The sequence below is a fragment of the Eptesicus fuscus genome, chromosome 10, assembly GCF_027574615.1.
Source record: "Eptesicus fuscus isolate TK198812 chromosome 10, DD_ASM_mEF_20220401, whole genome shotgun sequence".
Taxonomy (NCBI): domain Eukaryota; kingdom Metazoa; phylum Chordata; class Mammalia; order Chiroptera; family Vespertilionidae; genus Eptesicus; species Eptesicus fuscus.
Window position 1 is genome coordinate 78,684,690 of NC_072482.1, and position 27,146 is coordinate 78,711,835.

A 27,146-nucleotide genomic window follows, 5' to 3' on the forward strand; every position below is an offset into this window, starting at 1 on the left:
GAAATGCCCTTACTCATGTTACATGAAGTAGCAGAAATGATCAGATGGAAACAGGAATTGGGAAGGGGAAAAGTCTCTGCGGAAACTCATTGTTTCCTAGCCAAGACGGCTTCTGCTTACTTACATTGAGGAGAGGTGTCTACAGCCCGGCAGTTGAACCAGATTTGAATTTCTCCTGGGTGGTGGCCACAAGTAATCCTCCACCCCTCTATCTCTGAACTAAAGCATTCACACTGGAATGGCCCCGGGTTGAAACAATACTGAGTCACAGCCCTTGTGATTGGACAGCCAGGCAGCCCTTCAGGGGACCGGCCCCGCCCCTCCCCTGTGAATCGCTGGCTCCGGGGGGAGGAGCTGGCCGATGCTAATGAACGGAGTTGCCAGGCGAGCCAGGAACTTCACTCCCCTTCTCAGTGTCAGGATCGCAGAAATTATGCCCCTTCTCTCACCATGAGCTGGCTCTCCAGTTCCCAGGGAGTCGTGCTAACTGCCTACCACCACAGCAGCAAGGATCGGGCCGTGGGGGAGAGCCATGGCCAGGGAGGGGAGGAAGCCACCTCCAGGTAAGCCCTGGCATTTGAAAGCCAGAGAACAAAACAAAAAAACAAAAACCCCACTCACCTCCTCCAGGAGAGAAGTGACAGGGTAGTTGGTGCGGGGACAGAGGAGGGACTCCGCATGTGGAAGCTGACCGCCTGCCGCTGCAGAAGTGTTTGGCGGGGCTTTGATGAACTTTGCATCCCATCTAGTCCAAGTCTGAAACAGCCCGTGTAATTGCCGGTAAAGATGGGTAGGGAGGGCCGAGGCTATGGCTGTCAGACTTGTTGCTTAGCAGGTGCATTTGCAAAGGCTGAAAGATCAAATGACTATATTTGAAACACTTCCTATGAGGTGGAATTCTTGAATGGGCTCAAGGCTCAGCGCTGGAACTGTTAGTTGGGAAAGTGTGCCAACAGCAGGGGGTGGGGTGGGGGGCGGTGTTCACTGTACAAGCTGTTGTTGTTAGAGTCTGTTTTTTTTCTTTCCTCTCTCCTTGCTGAAAGCAAACTTCTTAGGCAAAAAGCCCAAGACACTGGCCCGGGGCAGTATGGTTCATATTCTCTTTGTGTATGTGGATTTGGGTGTGTGCGTGTGTGGGGGTGGGGGCTTTCAAAAAGGAGTTTTTGTCGGGAGATAGTACAGTGAGGCCAGAGAAACGTGGTTAATGTTAAATCACTTTATAGGTGGAAAGGACAAATGTTCCACAGACCACTGAGGTGCGGAGTACCTTGCTCTCTATCTGTGTACTTTGTTCTGTTTTCAAGGACTTTTTTTTTTTTTTCCCTTCTTTCCCTTAATGACCTTCTCACTATCCGTATATTTTTCACCTCAGCCTTAGATAGAAATGGTAAATATTGGCCTGGACGCTTGCAAAAAGCAAATGCTAACCTGATTGTGTGGGACACTACAGTAGTTGTCAGTAAGCACATTTCCTTCATGACGTTCAATGCGATAATAAAACCTCCTTTGTTCTTATGTGACTGACTTATGCTTATGCCTTAAGCTGAAATAATGCCTTCTTTCACTTGTTTTAAAATCCCCAAATTGGGGGGGGGGGGGCGGGAGGGGGAGGAGAGGAGAGTACAAATCAAAGGAATGCCTGGCTGCCGTGCTCTGCCCGAGATACCCAGGCTGACCAGAACTTTTCTTCTGTAGCAACCACAGTGTGTGTTCCATTGAGAATGAATTCATTTCCAAAGACCAGAGGGACCTGCCTCCTGGGCCTCAGGCATATTACCATTTTATTTTCTGTTGTTTTAAGTATTTTCTGTGAGATCAGACAGTGTTTTCATCTATCTGTTATAGAACAGTGATGTAAGCTATCAGCAGTAAGCCGTCTGTGACACCAGCCCCATGCCTTTCATAACTTGGAGTCCACTTTAACCGTCAAAATTGCCAGAATTGTGTAAGCTTGGCACATTTTCCCGTGACATTCTCCTCTGGGTGGCCCGAGGAACTGAGCTGCATCTTGGACCTTTACTGTGAGAGTGGAAGGAGCCTTAGGGAAGCGAGGCCAGACTTTTTATTTTCACCTTGAGGCCGCCAACCCCAGGAATGGATTAGGTCGTAGCAGGTCTGTGGGTCTAGGCCTTTGCCTGGGGCTGCATACCCAGTTCTGGAGGCTTTATCCTGGGTTGGTAGTTCTGCAGCCTGTTGTGGGTTGAGAGAACATAAGAGAGGAACAGGCCGTTCTCAGCCCATGCTAAAGCAGAATCTGGAGGCACTGATGTGGCAGGCTGGGCACTGCTCACACGGAGAGTGCTCCTGCTGGCTGCCATATTGCTTGTCCATACTGACCCCAAATCTCACCACCGAATTTGAGTTCTAGGGACAGTTATGTCGGTCGGGAGAAGATGGGAGCTCTGGTTTGAGGGCTGGGAGGAAAGGCAGGGAGGAGTGAGGAGAGCCAGTCCCTAGTCGCTTTTCCCCTTAAGCGTGGAATAGTTTATCAGATAAGCTTAGTGTTACTTTGGGAGGTACCCTGTTTAGCCTGGAAGGGTTGAGATAGTGCAAGTGGGTGGGAGGGAGTGGATGGAGGGAGGAGTGATTTGAGGGTGGATGGGGTCAGAATTTGACTTGCTGAAGTTGGTGGTGGAGGAGGGAATGCATAGGACTTTGGTTCTGGCTAGGTTGGTCAGCCAGTGGGAAGCTGCTCAGAGACACAGAGTTGATGGTTGATGCCTATTTTAAAAAAAGCTCCTCAGAAGGCAAAACCAAACCCAAACAAAATTCTTAAAAAGAGGAAAAAGTTAGATTCTGTCCTTCTGACTCCACCTCTACCCAGCCCTACCCTCACCCCCACTACCACCTATTGAAAAGTTACTGGAGGGAGTGCAGAAATCTAACTTGGCTAATTGCAAGATTTCATCTCTTCAAAATAATATGAGCTTTGATGAGTTAATCAAACTTTTAGTTTAATAAGATGAACTCATGTATATGCCATTTGAAAGGTATAAAGGACTATGTGTATGATTAAGGATATTTATAGAAAGTGATTGATTTTTAACCTTACCTTACCAAGTCCTATTTTATTGGTCTTTGGAAAAGCTGAGATAGTAGGGAATTAATCTTTTTGTAAGTTATCTGTGCATCTAAAATTCCCTCTATTGCATTATCCCTCTCGATCAGGAAACATTCATTAGATGCCAGTAAAAGAATTACTCCTACTCTTAGAGCCTCTCAAATATTTACTGAATCCTGTTTTTAATTTTTTGGGGTCACATGTTCTCCTTAAAACATTAGGATTTAAAGAAACATGCTAATATTAGTTCTTCTGACTTGAACACAGTCAAATGTTTACAAAGGAAACCATTTTATGAGTAGCTATATTTATAAGACTTTATTTACCTGTTTATTTTCAAGCAGATCTCTTTTTATTTATTATTATTTTTTTAATATTTGGGCATGGCGGTTGTAGAAACCACTTTATTTTTATTTATTTATTTGTTAATCATCACCTGAGGCTATTTTCTGCATTGATTTTTAAAGAGAGTGGAAGGGAGGGGGAGAGACAGAGAGAGAGAGGAGAGAGGCCATCCGTGTGTCTCTCACATCGACTCTTCTCCCCTCTCACTCCTTGGCCCCCCATGAGGAAGACTGAGCTTGCAGCTGAGGCACTTGCCCTTGACCGGAATTAAACCTGAGACCCTTCAGTTCAAGAGCCAGACGCTCCAACCACTGAGCAACCCCACAAGGGCTCAAACAGATTACTTAATGTTTACCTTTGCAAAGCAGTTTTTCCAAGAATAGTGTATTTTGTCTATTCTTACTCTTCTCCCTTGACTTTCCTGTCATTTTAAGAAAATCTATTTTGTTTGCTTAGTATCCATTTTAGCTAATACTTTGATACATATTGACATCAAAGATATTTTCCTTCTTATTGGACTTAACTGTAGTTGATATATGAGGTTTTTAAAAAGTGTCTTTTATGAATAAATTATAGCATTCGTGATACAGGGTCTTGTTTTGTTGACCACATGTGCCACTGTGCTGAATAAGCAGAACCAAGAGGCACTCTGTCATCGTGACATACATCCTGAAACTCTGGGCTCTGGGGCCAACCTGCCTGGGTTCACATCCCCGCTCTGCCCTCGTTAGCAGTGTGGTCTTGGAGAAGTCTTAACTCTCTGCTTGTAAAGTTGAACTTCGTAACAGCTCTCACTTCATTGGGAGGATTAAGTGGGATGATCCATGCAAAGCCCACAAAACAGTGCCTGGTTCATAGCTAGCTGCTTCTGTCCTTAACACCAGGTAAAGGAAAGGAAGGAAATGATGGAGCCTTGTGCCATGTAACATAAATATTATGTTACATTTTCATAAACGTTTTGTCATGTGTAAAGAAATATGGCTGTCATCTCTGTGCTTAACTAAAAATGGCATAACTGAAAATTAACCATCATGTAAAAGTTCAGTCCTTGGAGTTTGAAAGACCTTGCAAGTGTCCTTTTGAGCCAGAGCCACATTTACAAGTTGAACTAATGTTAGCAGGCCTGCCTTGGGGCATGGGTGGGCCACACTGAGGCCTGCAAACCTTGACTTTTAGGGCAAGATGGAATGTTGCTGGGTCCACTTTTGACAGCCTCCATGGTTCCCTCCTTTAAGAACTACCACTGCCCAGGGGCCAAATGGAAGACGACGGCCATCTTCATATACTTAGCTTTAGTTCTTGACTTTTTAAGGCTTACCTATTTCTGGGTTCTAACAACTTACTGAGTAAGCATAACCATTCGGTCACTCAGTCATTCCACATGTAACTCCTGAGCTCTTACTGTGTGCCAGACAGTTGTCTAGGAGCTGGGGCTACAATGAAAGCAAACACCTGGGTTGGGAGAGGAGGGCACGGAGTGGAAAATGAAGACCCGAGCAGGTGAGCCTTGCAGATATATGGGGGTAAGAGTTTGGGAAACAGCTTTTAATTTTGCTTCAAGTGAGATGGGAAGCCAGTGAGTGGGGAGGGGTTTGAACATGGGGGAAACAGAGCATATTTCGGCTTTAAAAGGTCCCTCTGGCTGTTTTGTTGAATGCAGGCTGTAGAAGAAGGGACACCACTCAGGAGGGTAAGGTGGCGGCTTGTTGGGCCAAGGCTTCCGTTGTTTAGGTAGTGGAGGTGGTGAGCATGAACTAAGCTGGAGGTAGAGCCTGTAGGATTTCCTGATGTTTGTGGTATGTGAGCAAATGAGCCTAGTTAAAGACTGTCGCAAGGTTTGGCCTATGCAACTCCATTCATCTAGATCGGGAAGACTTCCAGAGTGAAGGGAAGGTAGACAGGGCAAGATCTGAAGCTCAGTTTTGGACATGCCACTCAGAAACATCTTGAGAGAAGCTTTAAGGAAAAGGTATTGTCATTCTTGATGAGTCAGTTTTTGTACAAATTCACAGCATTAAGAAAACAACAACAGCTATGTGCTATAGTATGAGTAGAGTGTTTTCCTTCTGAATTTGTGTATTATCTGAAATTACGAATATTTTTGGTGAAGGAGGGGATGGTTATGACTTTTTACAATGCAATTATGCAATAATTGAAGTTACATGTCTTTTTATTTTTTTAACCTTAGAATTTAGGGCATGTTTTCTCATTCTAATTTTGTAGGATTTGGTGACCAAATCATTTTTAACCTATCTATGGATTGCTGTTTTCTGAATCAACCTACTCCTCCATTTCATGACATGGGAGTGCTTTTATAGAAAGGTACTTTCTTTATCATACAGTTTAGAAGCCTTATCTATACTTTCCTCTTGAATTGTGAAAAGACACACCCGGTATTCCAAATGGGCAGGTCTTACCTTTACTTAGTTATGTTATTTGACTTTTAGCTGCCCTCATCTGTGAGGCTTGTGATTTTTGTGGGCCTGTTTAAAGCTATCTTAATGTAAAGAACTTACATTATCTTTACGCCTTTCATATGTAAGGATTCATAAGTCTCAAGACATGCCTCCCCCCAAAACACTGCTGCAAACTTTTCCTTGTATCCCATGGCCACTTCTTTCTTTGTCCGCCTGCACTGTATTTCTCTCTTTTCTAAGTGGGGATTGTGCTTATTTAAAGGTTTATGTTTGTTCTTTTTATGTTTTAAGTTCTTAGTATTTATCAGGCTTTTAAGAATATTGCAGCAGAATGAACTCATAAAAATGAATGCCTTTAATGATGCACAATTGATTGCTATTGGATTGAATGGCATTTAGGCTTAAATAGTTTTTAATAATTGGATCAGTAAAATGATTTTTCCCCCTCTTATTTTTAAACTAGAGGCCTGGTGCATGAAATTTGTGCATGGGTATGGTCCCTAGGCCTGGCTGGCGATCAGGGCTGATGGGGGCCTTCTGGCTGCGGCCGGGGCCTTCCTTCCCTGGCTGCTGGCTGGGGCCTTCCTTCGTTCTGTGCCACCCCCTGCTGGTCAGCGCATGTCATAGTGAGTGATCGAACTCTCAGTCTCCTGGTCCAACACCCGAGGGAGTTGCATATTAGCCTTTTATGTATATAAATTCCCTGTTAGCTGTAAACATGGGCATCATTCACACATTAGAAAAAGACCCCACTATTCTGAGGCCAAGGGCACACTTGTTTGAAGTAGAAGTTCCCTATGCTCCATGGTCATAGATCATCAGTGAGGTCTCACTCCCTTAGCTGCCTTTGGTTGGTATTGATATTTAATGTCATTTTTTTCTTTTCATAAGAAGAGGTAGAGAATAAGAAGTCTCCTTATGGGAGGAGAGTGGGGATGAATAAAGATCTTGGGAGTGAGTTAGGGCAGAGGGCACAAAAGGGATGATGTGTGGGTAACTCTGAAGAGAAATTCTTTTTATTTTATTTAAAAAAAATCTTTATTGTTGAAAGTATTTAACTTCTGTGATTGTTGCTGTGATCTATGAGCTGGCCAAGTTTATCCTCCACCCCCCCCCTTTTTTTTTTTTTGCAAGAAATAAACAGAAACCATGGAGACGTGTGTGACCAGTGTGACATCTGTAGTCTTTCTCATACTCAAGTCCCTTAAGAATCTAAATTTCTGTGTTAAAAGGAAGTGTGAAATGTCATTGCCTTTACACATGTGTTTTGGTAGTTGCTTTTTAGCTGCAAAGAACACTTAAGTGTCTTTAGGGAGAATGAGGTTTCTTGCAGGCATCTGGGTCATAGGGAAAGGAAACATTGCTTGTCTTCTTCCCTCTATGACTGGCCATGTGGCATGCCTGCTTTCTCTTTGAGATTCTTCAGTTCACTGGCCTTATAATCTCATCAGTCTGAGCTTGAGCATGTCTCTTAATGGCTGCCTCAGCCTTGTTGCCCTGTATCGTCTTAGGTCTCATAGCCAGCAGACCCGTATTGTTGTTTTCTAACTTCAAAGTTATGAAGGGGGATCATATTTGCCAGTGAATCTTTCTAAGCTGCCTCAGACAGCCCATGATTTGACCATTTGGGGGTCTTTGGGGTCTTTTTAAGTAGTCGGTGGGTAGGGCAGCCTGTAGAAAGAAGGTAGCATCTTGGCCAAGCTGTAAAAACACACCTTTATCTGCTTCCTTACCTATGAAATTAGCATAACAATGCTTTGTCTGCCTCACAAAGTTAATTATAAAGATCAAATATGGAGCTTTGGAGACTTTTAAAAAATATACAGATGAGGAATATTTTTGTAAATCCTTTTCAATATAATATCTTAAATTTTCCCTAGACATTTCACCAAACCAGAATTCTCGTGCTAATAAAAGTTTGAATGAAGGACCGAGTGAATGAATGTGAGAGGGAGTGGGGTGTAGTGATTACACACACAGACTTTGGAGCTAGGCTGTCCGGGTCAGAGTCCTAGACAGATTGTTTAATGTTGTAGAGCCTCCGTTTATTTTCCTTCTGCAAACTGGGGATAATAATACCTTACTCAAGAGTTTATAAGTCTTGAATGAGTTAATACATGTGATGTACTTAGAAGAGTGCTTGTTATAAAGCACAACAATTTTCTATGATGATTCAGGGCTGTCAGATTTTTGAGATTGATTTGTAAATGGTTGGGGAAGAGCATGTTTGTTTTAATATACATGGAGTATAATGTCTTAATTTAAAAAATAACATTTGTGAAATGAGTTATAAAAATATCTCAGAATATGCTTATTTCAATAACTAGAGGCCCAGTGTAACAGCCCAGTTTGCACCCTCTCCAATCTGGGACATCCCTCTCACAATCCAGGACTGCTGGCTCCCAACCGCTCGCCTGCCTGCCAGCCTGATCACCCCCTAACCACTCCCCTGCCAGCCTGATCGACGCCTAACTGCTCCCCTGCCAGCCCGATTGCCCCTAACTGCCCTACCGTGCCAGCCTGGTCACCCCCAACTGCCCTCCCCTGCAGGCCTGGTCCCCCCCAACTGCCTTCCCCTACAGGGCTGGTCCCTCTCAACTGTCCTCCCCTGCAGGCCTGGTTGCCCCCAAGTGCCCTCCTCTGCCAGCCATCTTGTGGTGGCCATATTGTGTCCACATGGGGGCGGCCATCTTTGACCACATGGGGACGGCCATCTTGTGCGTTGGAGTGATGGTCAATTTGCATATTACCTCTTTATTATATTATTATATAGGATTACCAAGAATACCAAAAAGGGCTTTAAAATATTGAATGTTAGGCTCAGGTGCCTATTTTGAATTGCTTTTCATAGTTTAGTTTGGGCAGATGTAAATTTCTAAATCATTTGTACTCTTAATAAGATGGAAAATCATGTCACATAGAGCAAGAAAAAATTATTTCTTCGTGTTCTTCAGTGAGCAAATTGACTTTAGGTTATTTGAATTCTTGCAGGTAAAAGTAATCACTGTAACTAAAGTAAAGTATTTAAAGGAAGGATAGTTTTTCACCTTTGTTGCCCTTACAACATGTTTATGTGCTTTATGAACAACTCTTGATCTCATAACCAAGAAGTGCTGTTTCATAGAGCAGGGCTAAGCTGGATGTGATATCCATGGCAGAGATCTGGGGGGATGTGTTTCCCCACCCAGTTCCCCTGGTCCCTGTGCCCCACCCCCTTTCCCGTGTAGTGCACACATTTGAAAACGGAGCTGTTGATTTTCCTCCTCATCTATATCATACATAATACATTTATTTTGAATGCCTAAAGCACATTGGGCCCTGAGCTAGGAAACTGTCTGCTTCTCCAGTTCTTCTCAAAGCCCTCCCCACATCTTGCACTTGAAGCTGCTATGAACTCAGCAACTCCTGCGTACAAATGGCTCACAAGGGCAGCCTGCTTGCTTCCTCCTCTGAGACTGGGGACATTTTCCCTGGGAGTATCTAGAGGAAGTTGAACTGGAGGCAGAAGAGAGACATATGCCAATTAGAAATGCATTCAATAGGGGGGGAAATAGCAGAAATTATACTTAAATTCCACGGAGCTGTAAATTCTCCAATAGTGACATTTTATGGATTAATAGATTTCTTTTCACCAGCCAGAGAAACCCCAAGCACCATTTATTTGTGGCATTGCTGCTATATAACTACTTTCCAATGACATTCTTAGAAATAAATGTTTCAAACCCAAATAAAATCTTCAACTAACTTGGGGGTTATCTTTCAATATTTCTTTGTTGCCTCTCAGGACATTTGTGGACTGAGAAGTGAAGGTGCTGTGTCCTTTGCTGCCTCTAGTTTTACCTTTCTGAGTACATGTGTTTCCCAGGGGAGCTCTGCAAACCCCAATAAACACGTCTCCCACATCTCCTAAATATGCCTGTCTCCCTTAGGGATTAGGCATGTCTAGATGCGTCATTTATTTTGGAAAATTTAAGGAGGTGGAAATTGATATATGGTCTTGCTATCCTAGTTGAATCAGATTAAAAATATGATGTAATTAATGTAATAAACTGAGAAATAAATGGCTTAACATCTTGCTGCTATGAAACTGGAAGTGTGTAGAAAAATATTGGGATTCACATTAAAAAGAATGTTGAAGTTTGGGTGGTTTGGCTTTAGGGATCTGGTGTATCTCTCCATGCTAATGTCTGTCAGATACCATCCATATTTTGAGGCAAATAGTAGGGATCATATATTGTTGATGAGCAGCATAAAATTAAAATCCTACCTAGAAAGAGATTTGGGTAGGTTAGATAGACATTTAGGATATGTCAATACGGAATTTCTTAACTTTTAAAAGTATCTACTTTGACTAAACAGCTGTGAAGAGCTTTGCTGGGTGTAAACGATAAGCCTAGAATAGATAAATGTAAGAATTCCTGCTCTGAAGAGCTTCCCATATAATTCAAATGGATTCTAAAACAACTTTTTCAGTATCATATTTAGGAAGCTGTGGCATGGTTCTCTCTTTTGAGGTATAAAACATTAAAATAATTTGTGGTTGAGTAATTGAGATTTGGTTTGGGTAAGGAAAGATATTGGCAACTGAAAGTTGAAAGGAACTTTGGCTATTTATAGGTGGTCTAGAAACATGTAACTCGACCAACTTATTCTATAATTAATGTTTTTACTAGAGTTACTGAGTGTGTGTCTGTTTATTTCTCTCTGGTTCAAATAATACAGTCAAAGCTATGATCTATCATCTGATAGAAGTTATTTGGATCAAGGTAGAAGTAAATTTATATATATATTTTAAACTAAATAATTGATTATTAATTTTTTTACTTATTATTTAAAATATATATATATATGTATATATATATATATGCTTTAGTATTTCCAGATGAAAATTCTTTTGATTTGTAGCATTTTCCCATCATTCTGTATTATAGCATAATCAGACAGTGTCATGACACTGGTATTTTATTTAATTGTATAGTGTATTAATCATTTGCTCCGGTTTCTTTTTATTTATTTTTTATTTTTAAATTTCTTTATTGATTAAGTTATTACATATGTGTCCTTATCCCGGCATTACCCTCCATCCCCCCATTCATGCCCTCACCCCCCTATTGTCTGTGTCCATTGGTTAGGACTACAGGCATGCATAGAAGTCCTTTGGTTGATCTCCTTCCCTCTGAGGTTTGACGGTCTGATTGATGTTTTTCTGTCTCTGGATCTGTTTGTGTTCATCAGTTTATGTTGTTCATTATATTCCATAAATGATGAGATCATGTGATATTTATCTTTCTCTGACTGGCTTATTTCACTTAGCATAATGCTGTCCAATTCCATCCATGCTGTTGCAAATGGTAAGAACTCCTTTTTTACCGCAGCGTAGTATTCTATTGTGTAGATGTACCACAGTTTTTTAATCCACTCATCTACTGATGGTCACTTAGGCTGTTTCCAAATCTTAGCTATGGTGAATTGTGCTGCTATGAACTGCTCTGGTTTCTTAGTGAAAGGTTTATGTATTTAAGAACAGAGGGCTGGTAGATTATGTATTAAATGAGTGAAGTTGATGACTGAAAAATACAGACCTCATAAAAGTTTGGGTTTTGGTAGAAAATGTTAGCTTGAACTTTTAGAATACTGAATAAGCCTCCACCCCCTACCCCACCCCCGCCCTGCCAAATTCTGTCTGCAAGTGAGATCTGGTCCAGGCACCATGACCTTGTGACCCATATCTTGAAAGTCAAGGTAGTTGTTTGCTATCTGTTGTGTAACATACCACTACAAAACTTAGTGGTTTAAAATAATTTTCTTTCTTGATTCTGAAGTATTATAATCAAGTTCTTTCTTGGGGTCCATCAAGCAAGGAGGCCTGAGGTGGGGTCACCAAAGCTTCTTTATGTCCAGGTTTGTTTTGGGTCATCTCTTTCTGATTGCACAGCTTCTCCTCATGATCAACTTGGGCTTCCTCATAACATGGTGGTATCAGGGTCGTCAGACTTCCTACACTCTTGCTGGCTTACCCCACAGTGAGCATTCTACAACGCCTGGGTGGAATCTGCCAGGCTTTTCAGGGCCTAGCTTCACAAGTTACTCAGTGCCACTTGGCCATAATGTATTGGCAAATTAATTATTGGCCAGCTCAGATTCAAGATCATGGAATAATAGACCTCACCTCTGAGTGAGGGAATGGCTTGCACATAGGGAAGCCATCATCAGTAGGCAACAAGCATCTGTCCTTATCGGCCTTTCCTAGCTTACTAGCTTCTTTTATAATTCAGAAACTTCTGTTCCTTGGAGCTTGATTTCAAAATTCTCCACTAGAAGAGCATTTTTCTTTCTTTTTTTTTAAAAATTTATTTTATTGTTTAAAGTATTACAAGTAGTAGTACATATATCTCCTTCCCCCCCATTGACCTTCCCCCAGCCTCCCCTACCCCCTGTCACATGCCCTCATCCCACCCCCCCAGTGTCTTGTGTCCATTGGTTGTGCTTATATGCATGCATACAAGTACTTCAGTTGATCTCTTTCCTCCCCGTCCCCAACACTCCCCAGCCTTCCCACTGTAATTTGAGTCTGTTCAATGCTTTACTGCCTCTGTATCTATCTTTTTGTTCATCAGGTTATAATGTTCTTTATTTTCCATAAATGAGTGAGATCATGTGGTATTTTTCTTTCACTGACTGGCTTATTTCACTTAGCATAATGCTCTCCAGTTCCATCCATGCTGCTGCAAATAGTAAGAATTCCTTTTTTTTTATAGCAGCGTAGTATTCCATTGTGTAGATGTACCATAGTTTTCTAATCCATTCATCTGCTGATGGGCATTTAGGCTGTTTCCAAATAAGAGCATTTTTCTTTATCCTATTTTTAAAAATATATTTATTGATTTCAGAGAGGAAGGGAGAAGGAGAGATAGAAACATCAATGATGAGAGAGAATCATTGATCGTCTGCCTCCTGCACACCCCCCACTGGGGATTGAGCCCACAACCCAGGCATGTGCCCTTGGCCGGAATCGAACCTGGGACCCTTCAGTCTGCAGGCTGATGCTCTATCCACTGAGCCAAACCGGTTAGGGCTCTTTATCCTAATTTTTCTTTATTCTTAGCAGTAGATAGATTGCATATCCTATATTTGTGAGTTGATATTTTGGAAGGGTTGGGTTTTTATTATTTGTAATTTAGTATAGGTCTTTTTTTTTTTTTCTTTCCACCAAAAGCTTATGCTTGATTCTTAAAAATATTTTTCAAAAAAAGATATAAATTTGAATTTGGAAAGAATAGAGTCCTGGGAAATGAAATACTCCTTGCAAAGAACATGTTCCTTTTATTTGATAGCAGCAAAGTTGCCAAAGGCCCTTATTTGTTTACATCTATCCAGTGATATTTATGCTAAGGAACTATTGGACACAGATGTGGTACTTTGGAGTACATGATATTTTTGAGATGTTATAGTACATATGGAAGACATCCCAGAGGCTATATGAAAATTAATTATTAGTATTGGAATTACTTGGTTTTTCTACTCCCAGTACATGAGTTACATTTAGCAGTTGTCTGGTAACTGTTATCATTGGGCCTTTACACTTCAGTAGCATCACTGCAGGATTTCCTTTCTTCCTTGCTTACAAACCTGTGCTTTATTGTAACTATTACTAAGCTGTATTTGCCTCTCGCCACACTTCCGACACAGCAAGGAGGGAGATAAATGACTAGGATAACCTCTGAATTCCAGAATGTTTTTCCCTTAAAGAAGGGAATTTTTAAAAAATTGTACCTTAAGATTAGAATATGTTTACATTTCTTTAAAAATACATTGTATTTCCAGTTTAGGATTGCCATTGTTTTTGTGAGAACCTACTGCCTCAATTTAAATTATCCTATATAATCCTATATAATAAAAGGGTAATATGCAAATTGACCCTAACAGCAGAGACCACGAATGACCGGTCGCTATGATGCGCACTGACTACCAGGAGGCAGACGCTCAACGCAGGAGCTGGTGGTCAGTGCGCTCCCACAGAGGGAGCTCTGCTCAGCCACAAATCCGGCTGATGGCTGCGAGCGCAGCAGTGGTAGTGGGAGCCTCTCCCACCTCCTCGGCAGTGATAAGGCTGTCTGACTGCGACTTAGGTGGACATACCCCGAGGGCTCCCGGGCTGCCACAGGGATGTCTGACTGCTAGCTTAGGCCCAATACCCTGGGGAGCGGGCCTAAGCCGGCAGGTGAACATCCCCCAAGGGGTCCTGGCTGGGCTGAGGAACTACCCAGAGTACATGAATTTTCATGCACTGGGCCTCTAGTTTATCTATAAGAATGATGGTAATGTTTTGTCAGATAACTTAATTCCTCAGATTTTAGGGTCATTTAGAGAGCTACATTTTCACTAAATTTTTTTCATTTTTATACTACAGATTGATAATCATATCATCTCCATTTTTCAAGCAAAGGAAAGAAACGAAAGTTGACTCTTCCCACTCCCCCCACCAGGATAACTTGCATCAGATGCAATTTAATGAAAGCTCTCAAATAAACTATTTTATTCTTATCTATGATTGCAGACATTTACCAAACCATAATATCTGAATCACCTTAAAAAATAACATACATAAAGCAGTGATATACACAGCATAACATAGTTCAGGGAGGGGCAGGAACAATTTTTAAAATTTAAAATGTAAATGTGAAAAAATGATAGAATGAAAGTCCCTACTTATTTCTACTTAAGATGTCACATGATAATATTTTACAGTGTTTTATGGGTCAATGTATGCATGTGTATATGACCATATAATATACACATATATAATACATTCTCTTTCCCACACATATACATACACAGGTAATTACTTGCAGTTCATTTTAGGGTAATTCTTACATGCTGCTCTGTACAGTTGTTTGAATCACATTAGAACCCACTTTCTTCACAAAATAGGGGAGAGACCAGGAAATAAAAAGGTTTATTTGGTGTGACTAAGATTCCTTTGTTTAACTGTACAGTGTGATGAATAATTTTCTTCCCTAGTAGTTCTGTGAAGGGCTGACTCACTGTGGTTTTCATGATGAGACTTGGTGATGGATCACACACTCATTGTCATGCTATTCCAAGTAGGAGAGAACTTGGAAATACTGTCCATACCTCCTGAGCCTAAAGAGCCATTCATGTGATGCGACTCCATTCCTCCTAATCCACTCATGGGTCCATCTGAACCAGGGCCCATTGGAAAATTAAGCCTGTTAGGTCTAGCAGGTACTGTATTCATTAATGTATACAAGTTGTCTCCAGAGTTGGTTGAATCTGCTGGACTAGGATAATGGCCCTCCATGTCCCGGAGGACCTACATAATTCCCAGGAGATGCTGAGGAGTATGGTATTGAATCGGCATTTGTTGGGTTTGGCCAAGGTCTGTCACCACCTGGACCCATGTTCATTCTAGGCATTTCAGGGCCACCTAAAACATTCAGTGGGTGTCTCATTGCATCTCCATAGTTCTGTGGTCTAAGGGCACCATTCCTCTTGGAGGTGCCATTCTATGCATTGGCCTACCATATTGGGAAGTGATGGCTGACTTCCTGGGACCCCTCCAAGTGCCTGGTTAGGTAGGTATCCTCACTGTGGGCCTTGGACCTCCAGGGTACCGAGGTGACATAAAAGGCTGAAAGGACCCTGGTGGTACAGGACCTACTGGCATGCCATTTCCTGGGGGAATGGTTCCTGGCACTGGACTGGGGAGCTGCTGCAGCACTATCATCATGAAAGGCTTTTGCTTCCCTTGAATGTTCACATGTTTCCTGTCTTTCTGGAGCTGCACAGTAGAGATCCCACAATATACACCAAGAATGTAAGAATCCTGGTGGCTCCCCTCATGTGGTGTTGTTCCCCCATCTTATCTCTGATAAAAATGTTTGGGCCTATTTCTGAGCTCCCACATGGACCAGATATTCATAAACGTAGAGTGCTAACTTCTCCCAGGCTTGGTGCTGGACAGGACGGCACTACTGTTCCTCTTGCCGTTGCCGTACATGCTTGTGCCGAGAGCAGCTCCCAAGTGGACTCTTGAGCAACACGGGATTGAACTGCGCAGGCCCACTTATATGTGGATTTTCTTCAATAAATATATTGGAAAATTTGTTGGAGATTTGTGACAATTTGAAAAAAACCCATAGACAAACCTTATGGTTTTCTTTTTCTAGCTTCCTTTATTGTAAGAATACAGTATATAATACATGAAACATACAGAATACATGTGAACCAGCTGTTTATGTTATTGGTAAGGGTTCAGGTCAACAATAGGCTATTAGTAGTTAAGTTTTTGGGGAGTCAAAAATTATAAGTGGAGTTACAAGTGGGGGGGATGGGGGGTGGTGCCCCCACTCCCCTTGCCCCGCCCATTGTTCAAGGGTCAACTGTATTCCCTTTTGAGCGCAGTTTGAAGCCTGAAGCTTGAAATCACAGTCCAGGCTAGGTATCCATAAAACGAAAGGCCCATTCTAATAGCTTTCTATAGATTTCAGTGAGCCTAAGAGTTTGTTAATCTGCTTAAAGCAAAATCTCTCCAAACAATAAGCTAAATTGTTAGATATTTGTTTCCCAAACAGTGTGTGGAACACTGTTACTAGGTGTTCTATTAGAAAAGGGCTTTGTGGTCTAATGTTTTGGTGTAAACAAAGTTTCCTGCAGGACTTCTTATAGCATGTAATATCTTAGCATGTATTATGAATTCCTAAAAAATTTTGTAGCAAGAAGCATATTCCTAGGAGCCTTTTTTTTTTTTTTAAAGAACACTTATTACTGCTGTTCCAGGGAACACAATTTGTGAAATCCAAAAATATTGCTTTCTCTTTATATGCAGAAACATTGTATAATTTGGAATCGGGAACATATTTTTAGTAGTTGTTAATGTTAAATTGCCCTTCTTCTGTTGGCCACCATCCATTTCACCCATACAGGCATGCCCTGCAGGGTCTCCCTTTAGTGAACATGTTTCCACAGTAAGAATGTTGTTTACTTTTTAATACCCAAGCCTCACAGCACATACGTCTTTTAATATGACAATTTTCAGCTTATGTTTTTTTGGAGGGAACATTTATATGTATGCCTGCAAACCCAGTATGAATTTTTAAACACAGATGTGGGGGAAATATCTCGAGTTATTTTTTCAGTATGCTGTGGACATTGTGAAAACATACACCGTGTTGGCCCAGAGGACATCTGCCCTGTCACTGCCCAGAAACAACATGTCATCATACTAGTTCTTGATCTTCAGTAAGCAGCATTTTCAGCATTTTGCATTCAACACGATCATTTGTTGATTATGTGTTGGAGGTTTGCTGTGCGTTGTTTTAGAAAACCGGTTGAGGGTCTTGGGCTGACATGTGGTATGTTACTTTTTGCATTTAAAAGAATAGGACAACCTCAGTGTTTTTAATTTTTTAAAAAAATTTTCAGAACATAGGTTTTTAGGCAAGTTAGAGGCTATGTTAACTCATTTAATCCTCATAACAACCCAAGCAGGTAGGTCATATCCCCAGTTTACACCTGAAGAAATGGAGGCACGGAGGCTAAAGTGACTTGCTTCAGGTCCTACAGCTAGAAAGGGGCATGGCTGGGATTTGAACCTGGGCAGTCTGCTGTCTGTCTTCCCCACTATGTCATTCACAGAAATTATTTGTTTCCAACTTTTGTAAACTGAATGTGGTTTCTAGAAGTAGATACAGAGCAAGATAAACTACAGCGGAGTGCTCACTTGTCTGGTGGTTTGTGTTCATTTCTATAATAATAAAAACTCCGCTCTCTTTGGTATTGCGAGAAGGTTATCCCACCAGGATTCTGAGCAATGTACTGGTGGTAAAGTTGGCATTTTGGGAGATCACCTTCACTACTTTCAGGCCCCAAGATACCTTTTATTGCCACAAGGTAATAAATAGTTTTACTAAATTCTGCCTTTTAGTAAATAATTTGGTGTGGCCCTGAGGAATCTCCTGGCATTTTGTGGTCAGCTATTCGTGTAACTGGGGCAAATTAGATCATAGAGGAAAAGAAAAACAAATATTTATTGAGTACTGTCTATGTTCCAATGTTTAAAATAGAATTTGTTTGATCCTCATAGGTAAGAATTATTATCCTTGTCTTAAAGAAGGGAAAGCTCACGTACATGGAACAGATGGCCTCAGGTCACACAGCTTGTGTGTGGACCAATTGCGGATTGAACCCGGGGCCTTTGCATTCTACTGAGAGGCCTAGATGCTGCTGTTATCTCTCAGTTTCTCTGCATTCAAAGCATGGGTGTGAATGGTAGTGGGGCCTTGGTCATGGGAAGGGTCTGCTGTGGAAGGCCGTGACCTGTTTTTTTGTTTTTAACACATTTTTATTGATTTCAGAGAGGGAAGGAGAGAGAGAGAGAAAGAGAGAGAGAGAGAGAGAGAGAGAGAGAGAGAGAGAGACATCAATGATGAGAATCATTGGTCAGCTGCCTCCTGCCTCACCCCTAATGGGGATCGAGCCTGTACCCAGAGCATGTGCCTTTGGCAGGAATCAAACCCAGGACCTTTCAGTCCATAGGCCGATGCTCTATCCACTGAATCAAACCAGCTAAGGCTGTGACCTGGTTCTGTCAAAGCAGCAGTCTGGGCTGTGGTGGGGCCGCAGGAGCTGATGGAGAAGTAAAGGTACCTGTACACTGGATGGAGGAGAGAGCCCTGGTCTGGGGCCTCTCTTCTCTCTCTACCCGTTGGCATTTACAAACTGGAAACCCTTCAAATGCATTAAAAATCTCCAGTTTGACACAGTGACAAGATATGCCTTTAAAACATACTGCTGCCGCCACTACCACCACCATCATTGCCATTTGATGGTTGTATTTTTCTACAAAAGCTGAATAGTCAGATTTAACCCTTGAAACAGGACAGTGAAACAGCTGTGAAGCTACATTGCCTGCAGGTCTTCCCTGACTAGCCGGTCCCAGTACCCTCTTCTCTGCTGCTTGAGAACTTCCCACTGGAATCCAAATAAGCAATTCTCTTCCGCTGTGCAAGTGTGGAGATGTCACACACGAGCTAACAAACAACTCTGTCCACTTAATAAAGTCATTCAAATACTTCAGGGCCCACAACAGTATTAAAGTCTTAGCCTACCACACACCCAAAAGTATCCAAATGAAATGGCTTATTTGCTGTTTCAAAAGCGCTTTTCATTAAATTACAGAAAATATTGAAGAAGGTGGCGAGTGAGGGCTGGCTGGGTGGCTGCAGAGCTTAGCCATGGATTTTTTTTTTTAATGCAAATAGATTTCTTAGTTTATAACTGACAACCAAGTGATCAACACACCACAGCTCTTTCTGGAGCTTGCCTACTTTTCGGCAAAGTAATTTGGAACTTGACAGGAAGCCAAAGGTTGGGGAATTGCCTTATTCTTGGTCCTAAACCTAGACCTGTTTTATAAATAGTTGATTCCCAGGCCAAGGTGTCCCTGCATGACATGTCTTGCTGCCACAAGTTGCTAATCTTAGCAAGAATAGCATTCTGTGCCCACTCCAAACGCCCCTGCTCTCCGAGGAATGCCACCCTGCACTGCTGTACCAGGTAGAGTTCTTTGGGTGAAAACTGATAGCTCTCCTAGTTGCCTCCCAAGACTCTGTGCCTTTTTAAGCCCCTTGACATGTCCTTATAGATTCTTGACATTGTGTCCATTGTCTCTATACCTGGAAAAATGGTTTGCATGGAGCGATCTTCCCAAACTGCTACGTCTGCAGTCCCAGTGGAAGAAAGGGGAAGGATATATGAACCCCGTGCTGCCAGGGAACCCAGACATGATGGGATCGTCTTGAGAAAGGGGTCCTGTCAGGCTGCTTGACTCCCTGGGCAACCTGCCTCCTTGGGGAGAAAGAAGCATGCATTTTGTCTCGGGCGAGTGGGCCTAGAGGTCTCAGTCTAGGGAAGGAGGGAGGGGGATCCCTGGGCATCAAGGTGAAGAACAGAAACATGGGCAGAGGAGAGCAGTTGTGAAGTGAGGGACAGTTGCTTCTGTCACCTTACAGAGGTGCCGGCAGTGGCAGCAGTGAGGCAGCCCCTGGTGGCTGCAAGAGGAGGTTGTACCTGAGACACAGGTGGCAATGGAGGGGGCCTGCAGGGGCCTCCAAGGAGCCTGGAGGCCGCTGAGGGCTGACCAGGAAGGAGTGAGAACCTGAGGCATAGCAATTACCAGAGCTCTTGGGTGTAGGGAGGCATGCATGCAACCTCTGGCTGACCGTGGGGAGACCTGAAAACAGACTATGGGTAGGAGAAAATTCCTGTAGTTACATGGATGGGGTATCCATTAGAGACCTTTGGTTTGTTGCCATTGTGGTAGTTCACATCCCCTCAAATAAGCTTCCTTGGTAGGTGGCCAGGGAGACAGGTGTTGTTTTTAATTGGTAGGACTGAAATAAAAAATGTCTATTATAGAATTTGGTTTTGAGGAACCTCTGGCCAGTAAGTTTTAATGCTCGGGGAGGGCTAGTCTTCAAATTTTCACTTGAAATTTAATACTCCAAGCATCTTGAAGAAATGATTGAAAGAGTGAATTTCATTAGGGATTTATCTGGTCCCTCATGAAGCTCCTAAATTGTGACATATGTGGTTAAGCTCATGAAATCACAGAACAAAACGTTTTCCTTCTTTTTGAGAGGAATATTAAATGCTACAAATCTATATAATGCTGCATTATTGATATGCATGAATATTTTCCTCTTCTATGCATGGATATTTTCAAAATAAATATTTACACGATTTACTATTTTATTTGCATTACCTTACGTGCCAAAGAAGGACAATATTAATTATTTGTTTGAAAATAAACATTATTTATAGTGTCTAAAATTGTACCTGTGAGTAATGTAAATAATCAGTTGTTTCTTTACTTTCTGAATTGTCATCGTGTTTTATTATGTTTGGAACATGAATCATTTTACATTTGGAGAATATACATGTTTATGTAATGACAGATGACTTGAGACTAGTGTAAAAATCTACACATCAGATATTTAAGGCTTTTTCATTTTAAGTATAGCATTTGTAGGAATATATCTGATAAGCATATATTTAGTTCAGCAGTGGTTTTATTTATTTTAATGGCATGTACCAGTTTAAGCACTATACTAATATGAAGATAGTATTAGCAGTTTATGAATAACTTTATTTCTACTTATAATTTCCATACAAATCATTTCACCTATGTACATATGAATTTACATGGGCAGGAAATTTGTGTTGATTTTGTGATGAACAAAATGTTATGAATGGACTCATTAGTTAAAGCAATCCCAGATTTTCTTGTTATTAGCATTAGATTCATAATTTGAACTTACGTAATTATTTTAAAAACAGACATTAACTATCCCCCTTTTAAAATTAAATGACAAGTTGACTTAAATGGTCAAACTTCTTTGTAGTTTCAGAATTCAGAATGGAAATTTGAAGGTTGGGATGCCAGGAGCGCGGAAGGTATGGGAAGAATTGTTTATCTAAGGAGGCTGTTGTCTCAGATCCCCATGGATCTGAGGGGAGAAGACAAGTTCACTGGGAGTGGAAAAATGTATAATTTTTCTGAGCAATGAAAAAGAGGAATAGGAAGGTGTCTCTATGTATGTATTTTGCCTTCGCACTTGGAATGATTTCTGAAACTATGCCAAAAATAATATATGCCAAAAATTTTTTTAATGCAAAAAAGTATGTATATATGTAAATGGATTATTGTCCCTGTAGCTCTCATTGAAGTCCCCTGGAGAAATTTTCAAATGTCAAAACATTATCTGTGCATTTCTCCTTCCTGGGAGAAGCTCCCGCCTTCACCTGAGAGAGTCATTGCCTGGTAGCTGCTGGGTTTCTCCAGGCTGTTGTCTTTTATGATAGAGATTGATAAGTTTGCTCCCCAGCTGCTGCTGAGGCCCCTGAGGCCTGTCTGGGGAACGGTCATTAGTGGTAACAACGACTTATTCCCCTAGAAATGTTAGGTTAGCCCCCTTGGTTCAGCGTGTTCGTTAAATTCCAGACAAAGAAGAGTAACAGCACATACATTTTTGGATGGTAAAAAATGACTTGGAAGCTGCTTCTGGGCCTTGGGACACTGTGATTCTCAAGGAAGTAGAAAATAGAGGGTTTTTAAAATATATATATATATTAGACAATTATTAGATGCTGTGCATTAGAATTACGTTTAGTCCTGCGTAAGCTCCAAAAGATGGACTCATTGTCACTGATAGGAGCTGTGTTTGTTTTCATTACCCTGTACAGCTGTCCATGATGAGACATCGTTAAAAAAACAACAAACTGCTTGGTACCTGTGTGAACTGCTTGGTACCTGTGTGAACTGCTTGGTACCTGTGTGAACTGCTTGGTACCTGTGTGAACTGCTTGGTCCCTGTGTGAAGTTTGTTGAACAGGTACTTGTGTTCTGCCCTGTGCTAGTCAGAGAGTGACTCCTATAAGGGTTTTCTAATTTCTGCTACGGATGATGAGCTGTCACATCTGATGCAGAACAGGAAGTTACAACCACTATAATGGAGGTTAAAGAAATCAACAACCTCTTACGGGTATTTGCAGAGGAAAGACATCTTACATTTAATTAAGAGGATCAGAGAAAGTGTCATCTTGTTGAAGTGGTTTGGGCAGGATTTGGCTTTGGGGTAGGAAAGTACCTGCATTGAGGAGAGGGCTTTGAGCCTGAGCTGGGGTGTCCTGATGGGTCTGGGTGGTGCAGAGGAGAAGAAAGAAGTTATGGCTTGTCTGCCCCAGACAGGCAGAGAGCACTTTCTTAACTCTATGGGCCCAAGGTTTCAGCCACAAGCTCTGTCCGTAGACACTCAGACCCTTTGCGTTTCCATAGTTTACCATTTGCAGTTACTTGTAAGTTTGGAAACTGGTAGTTTATGATTTTATTTCCTAAGAGGGTGTGGTATGTAGAAGCTGGGCTGATCCTTAACAAGTAAGCATAGTGCTTGCTCAGCATTTGCAGCCATTTGACATCATAAAGTGATGAAACTTGTGCTTATAAAGAACTAGAGGCCCATTGCACGAAGAGATTCGTGCAATAGGCCTTCCCTCCCTTGGCTTCCAGCACCGGTTTTCCTCCGGCACCTGGGACCCAGGCCTTCGCGCCGGCCAGAGTCTGCCTTCTTTGTCTTTGCTGCAGACTCAGGCCAGAGTTTGCCATCTTTGTCTTCGCTGCAGACTCCAGAGTCTACAGCCTTGTCTTTGCTGCGGCACTCTGCTCCTGTAGATCCCTTCGCCCCCCGCCCTCCCTCTCATAGCAGGCATCCTGCCCCGCCTGGCCACTCCACGCCTGGAGCAGCTGGGGGGCTGCCATCTTTGGCCTTTTAATTTGCATACTCACTCTGATTGGCTGTGGGCATAGCGGAGGTATGGTCAATTTACATGTTTGTCTATTATTAGGTAAGATGGTTTTTAGGAGATAATTCAATGAAAGTTGACAAGGTGACTCCCCTGATTTCTGAAAGAAATGTGAATCTGGAGAAAGCCAGAGTATATAAATCGTGGTTACAGTTATGAGGATTTGGAAGCTCTCAGCCTACATTTCTCTAGAATATCCAAGTGGTTGGTTGGCTTTCCTAGTAGCCCAGGGAAGAGGATGACCTTAGAAGAAGTCAACTACCTGTGAGGAGCCAAGGGAATTCTGGGTAAGCCTCTGGCATCTGTCAGCTTACCTACCAGGAAACCTTTGGTTTGGCATCTTATTGGTGGAGTGTTAGGCTAGAAGCTACTGTCATTGGTCAGATTTTGGGGTGGAGTGGGTTGGCTTTCTAGTGCTCCCTGATAATCATGAGTGGCATGCTCAGGGAGCCTCTGGTTTATGGGGGGGGGGGGAGGGTAACAGGGGAAGACAAGTTCACTAGGAGGAAATTCTCTGAATTGGCCTCTGAGAGGCTGTGTTGCGCTGAGGGAGATCTAGATAATACAGCCTTTTGTAATAAACATGTTTATTTCATTTTACTTTAGGACAGAATTTTCTTTTACAGTGAGACAGCTGGCTTTTGATTTTGAAAGTTGTTGCCAACATACTGACTGTTGAGTAAAGAAGTTTCTTTGGTTTCCTAGGGGAGGGCTCGAGCAAGGAAGAGCATGATACATTGGGGAAAAACCCATCTGGGCCTCTCACTCTTGAGATGCCGGTATTTTTGAGGAACTCTAGTATCGATCAGATTAATCTTTGTATGTAGCTCAGAGATGGACAGACGAAGAGGAAGTGGGAAGGGAAGAAAGCAACTTGTATTTTTGAATATGGCAAAACTGTATCAAATCATCACCAATTTGATTAACAGTTTCCAGTTGCTTTAAGTATAAGTTTTGAGAAGGCTGGGCTTTTTTATGATGAAAAATATATAACAATAGCTAACCTTTATTTGCCCTGTATTTGCCTGGTACTGCCCTGTGTGCTTTAGAGAATATCCTATATGTGAATACTGATTCCTCTATACTTCACAATACTATGAGGGTAGGGATAATTATTATCTCTGTTTTATAATTGAGGAAACAGGCACAGAGGTAAAGAACCTTGCTCAAGATGACACGCTAGGAAACTGGTAGAACTGGGTTCAAAACCCCGGCAGTCTGTTCTGGAGTCTGTTCTCTTAGTGACTTTACTATGTCTACTGTCCACAGCCTGAGCGTGAGGGAGGAAGAATGCCATTCTCTGTTTTCATGAGCTTGTGTACAGGCTGGGCCCTGTTTACTTCGAAAGTACCCATTCCACTTATGACCATGAAGCACCTTATTTAACGCTAGGACATTTCAGGGCTGATAGCCTCTATAATTCCTAAGTTGGTTTTTATGGGTCTTGGTGAAAAGCTCCTTATGATGTTGGCCCTGGAACAGTGTCAGGCTTTAGGTTAAAGAACTTATTTCGTGGGCTGCAACTTCTTGGCTTTCATGATGAACTTTGGCTGACGTATGACCAATCTGTGTACTTCGGTGACATGTCTTATATGTGAAAGTCACTAGATGGCCGGCCACGATGATCCACATGAACATCTATGGTTATAGTCGTGGTGTTTTGGAGTACCCCTCTCCCCCTCCGAGTGCTAAAAGTTCCAGAATATTTAAAGTAGGTGTACACGTTTTGTGTGTGTGTGTGTGTCCATGAAAATTATAAACACACAATGTTCTAACATAGGCAGTTAGGGAATTTCAAAAATTCTACCAACAAAATAGCATTCTCATTACAGAACATTTGAAAAACAAAAAAACAAAAAACTAACAACGCCAAGAAGAAAGTTAAAGGTCACATATACTCCTGCAGAGCTAGCCACTATTGACTTTTTCCTCAGCATATTTTTTTCCTTCACACACATTCCTCGACGTGCTATCTCAAAGCATGTGTCGTTAATATCTAGTTATTCTCTCAGTTACATTTCAACCAAGGTGTAGAATGCAGAATGTTTGACACATGCATTTTTGCAGAAGAAACCACAGAAGTGTAACTATTTACAGTGTTTCCTAGCTGTCTCATGCATCATTTCCTCTCTTACTTCCTCCCTGCACGGGCAGTCCTGCCGCTGGCCCGCAGGGTCGCACTCGTGACATCTGAGTCATCGCAGACATCCCTCTGCTCAGGCCTGCTCAGGGAGCCTGTTACTGAGCTTTGCTACTTTCTTCTCCCTCGAATTTCTCAGACCTGCACTTTATTTTTCAGCTGCTGCACCCTGGTCTGCACTTCAACTGCCTCCTGTTTCTTGGCCTCTGGCTTCTTCTCTTTTTCGGCCTCTCTGAAAAAAGTAATTTTCTCACAAGTGTGTTTCTCAGCATTATGTTCTTATCAAAACTCCCCCATGGTAACACTGCTGGATGACTTTCCAGTTATCCCTACATCATTGTGAGATTCTTGATGGTGTCCCCCTTCATCTCACACACTCTTTGCTGGACAAAGACACGCCTTGGTTCTTTGTCATTGCATTGTTACAGGTAAATTGGTCTGGCCCTAGTAAAAGGTGTGAAATATGAGAAATCGTCAGCATCTCCAACCTCTATTCTCCATTACATTTTTGACCCATCAGGGCTTTTCTCTCCTATTTGTTACTGAGTATTCTTCTTGTTCTATAATTTCAAATTTCAATTAAATGTGAAAGGACCTGGTATTGGTGGTTTGTACTTGAATGGATGTGATCACATATTCTTTTAATTAAATGAAGCTCGTGTAATTAGACATAGTTTTCCTTTTTAAAAATGCCCTTCTTTGGCCCTGGCTGAGTAGCTCAGATGATTAGAGCATCGTCCCGATACGCCGAGGTTGCAGGTTCAATCCCCAGTCAGGGCACTTACAAGAATCAAGGAATAAATGCATAAATAAGTAGAACAACAAACTGATGTCTCTCTCTCTGCCCCCCCCCCAAAAAAAAACAACAACAATCAATAAAATATTTTTTTAAATGCCTTTCTTTGTTTTTTTTCTGGAGTAAGTCTGAGAACAACTGCTTTAAATCATAGCAGTAAAAAAGAAAAAGAGAAGCAAAAGGGGAAGAGAGAAAGAAATAGAAGAAAGAACAGCTAATAGAAGAGAGTAATATTAAGCTATGTCCTTTGATAAAAATGCATTATGTTTTTCTTTGAAAAAAATGCATTATTTGTGTGATTTAAAAAAATATTTTTTGTATAGTTCCTTGTTTCTTCTCAGTTATATGTGTACATTATTGTATCCATCTTAGAATATAAATCATAAAAGCATTGAACATGTTTTCTTTATTTACCCCTGAATCCCACCATCTAGATAATGCCAAGCATGCTGTGTATAGTCAATAAATGATTGCTGAGTACATGACAGTGTTTTGGGACATAAAAATTTTTCTTCGTACCTCTACTTTTTCTTTTCTTTTTTTTTTTTTTTAAACCTAATAGAACAAAAGAACTTGATTCTCTAACACCAGTGTCAGAAATGTATGTTTTAATAACTACCCGCAGATACTCGTGTCTGGGTGTCCACGAGGAGATTTCATTTGTAGCCTGTGTTGGTGGCAGCTCTGGTTTCATTCCTCCTGTGCTGCTACTTGGCTCTAAAACCTCCTCTTTTGCTTTGGGAACTGGGCCAGAAAGGGAAGCTAGCCTGAGGCCACATGGAAATGAGGCAAAGGACTTTCAGGGGTCATATCAGTATTCTGGCTGGGCAAAGAGAAATCGCATGGGTTGTTTTATTTTTTATTTTTATTTTTTGCATGGGTTGTTTTAAATTCTCAAACTGGAGGTATCTCTTCTGTGACTGCCATGCCTTCACACTTACAGATACCAATCCTGTCCTTTCCTTGATTCAGCCAAAACTGGGGAGGTGGGGGGGAGGGGGTGGC

The 27,146-nt window shown here is 41.8% G+C and overlaps 1 protein-coding gene and 1 pseudogene across 1 annotated transcript in view; one reads left to right on the forward strand and one right to left on the reverse strand.

Annotated features, from left to right (window-relative positions):
• Positions 1 to 396: 396 nt before the first annotated feature.
• Positions 397 to 27,146, forward strand: part of ARHGAP18 (Rho GTPase activating protein 18) — a 123,327-nt gene continuing 96,577 nt past the window's right edge. The window contains exon 1 of the mRNA XM_008138438.3: positions 397 to 563. Within this exon, the coding sequence (XP_008136660.2) occupies positions 451 to 563 (113 nt within the window). The 5' untranslated portion in view covers positions 397 to 450. The remainder of the gene's footprint in view (positions 564 to 27,146) is intronic.
• LOC103283214 (single-stranded DNA-binding protein 2-like) lies at positions 14,793 to 15,844 on the reverse strand (annotated as a pseudogene).